The sequence below is a fragment of the Abramis brama genome (genome assembly GCF_963993115.1).
Source record: "Abramis brama genome assembly, chromosome: 10".
NCBI lineage: Eukaryota > Metazoa > Chordata > Actinopteri > Cypriniformes > Leuciscidae > Abramis > Abramis brama.
Genome location: NC_139972.1, coordinates 18,999,516 through 19,003,962, shown reverse-complemented (window position 1 = coordinate 19,003,962; position 4,447 = coordinate 18,999,516). Strand labels below are relative to the sequence as shown.

General features: G+C 43.6%; 1 protein-coding gene across 1 annotated transcript in view; it reads left to right on the top strand.

The window, feature by feature from the left end:
• Positions 1–676: 676 nt before the first annotated feature.
• Positions 677–4,447, top strand: part of kmt2a (lysine (K)-specific methyltransferase 2A) — a 30,055-nt gene continuing 26,284 nt past the window's right edge. The window contains exon 1 of the mRNA XM_084125540.1: positions 677–980. Within this exon, the coding sequence (XP_083981666.1) occupies positions 735–980 (246 nt within the window). The 5' untranslated portion in view covers positions 677–734. The remainder of the gene's footprint in view (positions 981–4,447) is intronic.

Sequence of the window (4,447 nt, the reverse complement as noted above, 5' to 3'; positions counted from 1 at the left end):
TTATTTTGAATCTTTTTAAAACTTTTTGTAAAAGTCAAAGGCTTTCAGAGATTTATTATAATTTTGTGTTTGTGGTTCTATAAAATTCACAATAATTACAAGACAATTTTATTCAAAAAGTGTAACCTCTGTCTCATGGGTGCTATCAAAACATTGCTGTTTGAGCAGCCTACATTGACACGGTTACATTACCTCAACCAATGCCGTGGGTTCAGGGCGGGGCTATTTGTTTCCCCGACCAATAGCAGATGGGGGCGTTCAGAGAAACCTGTGCGAAAACAGTCACTATTTTTGCAATTCCGTTTGGTGACGGTAGGGGTGACAAAATACATAAGCAATAAAGTCTAATTTCTCCAAGCTAATAATATATTACATTAAAAGCAGCAAATGCTTAAAACGTAACTATTTTCTGTAATATAATTAAGTTAGTTCTTAAAGACTATATCTCAAACATAAAGGCCTATATAAAAAAGTGTACAAAATTTTACTAAGCAGTGTTGCTGTGCCTGATGTAGAGTTTTTTTCCTCCCTTGAGTATCGCCGGCGAACCTGCGTAAAAACATCACTGAGCGTAGTCTGCGCTGGGATCTTGTCGGGGTCCTCGGTACCACCACCCCGAAACATGGATAATCCATTCTGACCGCTAGACTAGAGCGGCCGTGTGCTGAGATCGCTCGTTCGGGGCCACGCCCACACTGAGCTCCTGATCCTAGGGCAGGCAGGCAGAGTGTAAAATGGCGCACAGCTGTCGGTGGCGGTTCCCTGCTCGGCCCGGAGGGAGCAGCAGCTCGGGCACCGGCAAGAAAGCGGGCCGAATACGAGTCAATGCTTCCCTCCTAAACAGCGCGGGGACTAATCCGAACGCGAACGGGCTCGGGCCCGGTTTCGACGCTGCGTTGCAAGTGTCCGCTGCCATCAGCAGCAACCTGCAGAAATTTCGGGATGTTTTGGGGGAGTCGAGCGGCTCCAGCAGCGGGGAGGTAAGCGGGACCCAGGCTAAAGCGTTAGCCTCATTCACGATCAATGCAGGAATTATAAATAACTCCGCGGCTGTAGCAGCTCTAAGTTGCTCAGAGAGGAGAGTGAGTGAGTGAGTGAGCTAGTTATTTTGCTGCGCAGCAGACACATGCCTCCATCCATGTGCTGTTTTTCTCACTATGGGACCACTGACAGACTAAACTGCTAGCTAGCCCACATCAAAACACGGACCTATTCAAAACTAATGACTGATGTTGCTGTGCCTCTGTAGTCTGTGTGTCTATGTTGAGGCGATCGGGCATCATATTTCGGAACCCTGAAGAGTTTACTGCCATTTTTGACAGGATGGAGATGCGAAGCCAGATAACTGTAGGCTGCTTTGGGCTGAACTTCAGTTTAACTCGGGAGTCTCGTGCGTTTCACGTGACACCGCTTTTTGAATTTAAACACTATGAAAGCACTTTTTAAGATATAAAGGACAGAAAATACCCAGATTAACGTCCAGCTTCTGCCATTAAATCAAGTCCAAAAGAGCTTAAAGACATATAAAGGATGAAGTTAGCACCTTTCAGTTACGTTACTCTGGTCATTTTAAACTGTTTTTCACCCCAAAAAGAGATTAAATTATACATTTGATGACTCTATATTGGACTTCCAAGTTAGCTTGGATCAAAAGACTGGTGGTGTATAACGGAATTTCCTCTTTTAAAGAAATAAACTGGTTAGGGTGTTTCAATAAGCATACACGAGCAGGTTTTAGCAGGACTGAACACCTTGTGCCAGTTGGTTGTTGTTGTCTTGAGCATTTAGCGATAGCACGCAGAGTGCATTTATCCCAGCTGTAGTTAAACTTCATTTTAAAGTGTTGGCCTAGACGAAAGGGTAGATTGAGCTCAGAACATGTAATGTTCTATTGCTAAAACTACTGTGGCCGTGCATGTTTGCACTTCTGATATTATTTTGCCCAGCTATATATTGCCCTCTAGCTTGGGTTCAGAAATGGATGATGCTAGTAGCAGTAAACAGTGTTGCTATCAAAATATTGCAGCCTCGTGTGTTTTTGTTGCGAAGGGTGGGCCATATATTCACAAATCGTTTATTTAGTTGCAAAAGTTTGCAGGGTGTAATTTTAAACCTCTCTGTTTGATCTCCTTCACCCTCGAGAGGAGGCTGGCTAACGCGTTAGCCTGTTAGCATCCACTGATGCACAGGAAAATGGGAGGTGGACATGTTTTTTTTCCCTCTCAGATATTGCGTAGTAGCAGTACGCATTCGGAAAAAATGTCATTTCTGACCGGAATCAAGCGATTCCTGTGCAAAACCTCGCCGAGGCTACAAGGACCATATGTTTAATCAAATACACGGTAAATGCAGTGTTTTGAGCGGTGCAAACGGCGGCTGCAATAAAATACAGTGTTTGTCGGAGGTTGTTATGTGTGGGGGTGTGTACTGTGACAAACTACCATCTTCCTTTCTCAGTAGTAGAGCGCTGCGCATCGGAAACGCGGGGAGATCGAAACGAGAGCAAGCGCGAACCAGAAACACAGCGTGCTTGATTTTATGTTTCCCCTACGGGAAATTTTGTGTTTGAAAACGTGGCGCAGATTTAAGAGCGTGGATTTGTGGTTATTAGACATGATGTCTTCTGGCGTGTGTTACGTATAAATGCAGTCTACTCGTCATATTTAATTAATTTAGTATACAATTTTGATAAAATATTTAGGTCTTGTACTTCATTTCTTTAGTCAGTTTTTTTTTGTACATATGTTGTGGTTTGTTTGCCATGGTAAATCACTCAGATCCAATGTCAACCGTTATTTGTTTATTACTGTATACATATGTAAATGCGCCTTAGTCACCATTAAATCAAAACAGACCTATTTTTTCATCTAGTTCTTTGGGTTTTATTGTTAAAATGTGTGTTATTGAAAACAATTGTTTTTATAGGCTTTACTAATGCTTTAATTAAGGCTCTAATTATTGTAATTGCTTGCTCCACCTCTAAAACAACTTTTTTGTCTCATGATGTCGCTTAGGCTATTGAATAATGTTAACCAGTAGCCGACATTGCCTATTTAAGTAACATTGTTCTGTTTTTTTTTTCCACTGAATATCCTGATTCATTCATAAATATGCCTCAGTATGGATGTAAACAAGTTTGTGAATGTCATTGTATGTTGACTTTAAGGAATGATTGTAAAAATAGCAACCAAACCATACATTTTCTTTCCTGTTCTTTTTGTGTGCATTTGTTGCAGTTCAGTATGCTTCAATACACACTTGGAGCCTTTTTGAAGAGTGCTCAATTAAAACACGAATCCATTTGTGAAACGTACAAGTAGTGTACAAGCTAGACAGACGGCTAAAATCCCAGCGGAGCTTGCAGCTCATGCGAGTTGCGGACACAGCATTGTAGTTTCATTCAGAGGGGATGTTGTGCCTGGGTAGGATTGTTCTGGTTCATCGCAGCCCGCTGAGCTCACAGAGCAGCCTTAGGCCAGTAGCGTGCTCAGTAAACAGAAGCACGCCGCCCCTCCTTCCCATCAGACCCAAATCCAACAGCACGGGCCCACAGGGCCCCCAATAGGATTTCACTTCTGATGGCTGCCTTTTAGACTACATCATTAACCCATTTGGACGGCTTAAAATGTTTACACAGAGGTAAATACGTCTGCGTGATTTTCTTGCAGCTCCAGAAATCGCAGCTTGCTTTCGCTTTGATCTTCCAAACCATATATTCGTCTAAATCTAAAGTGCAAATACAAGTCTGTGGCTGTTTGCTAGACAACTGTTACTTTCAGGAGGTGTCCTGTTTAAGTCTCCATTCATCGGTTTCTTTGTGAGGGACGCCATTTGGCCTGCCTTTTAATGTCCAGAGTAAAGCCCCGCTTACAGAAGCAGAATGAGGATCAATATCAAGGCCTCGTACAAAAGTGCATTTGAATGGATACAGCAAATGAATGCTTTGCTCCGCTGCTTTCTAATGAATGGCGTGGCCTATACGGAGGGAAGAAGTCCAGCAGGTGTTTGGCCTATTTATCTGGAGAGGGCCCTGTCCCCTAGACAGCGTGTGGATCATAGCAGGAAGCTTTGTGTCTGCTTTTATTCCAGCCTTTATGGAGTGCAGGCAGCTGAAAGAGCACAGACGTGGATATCAAAGGGTGAAGAGCAAGCCCTCCTCCCCCTGGGACAGCGCTGGGAGGGAATTAGACACAGGCCGTCCCATCCATGGCTTTATTCTGCTTTTGTAGGCGGGCAGAGGGGGTTTCGTCCTCGCTTTTTGCTCTGGGGGGGGAGCAGGAGCAGCCATTGAACGCATGGAGCAGTTCTCTCCAAATTTATGTCCCTCATTACACCTTGCAGGAGGCACATTTGTTTTTATCTTAAAGCCACGGCTCCTCATTAGCGTGGGTGTGAGGTGTTGAAACATGTTTCAGAAACTCAGTTCTCGGTGCTTTGAATGTGTGTG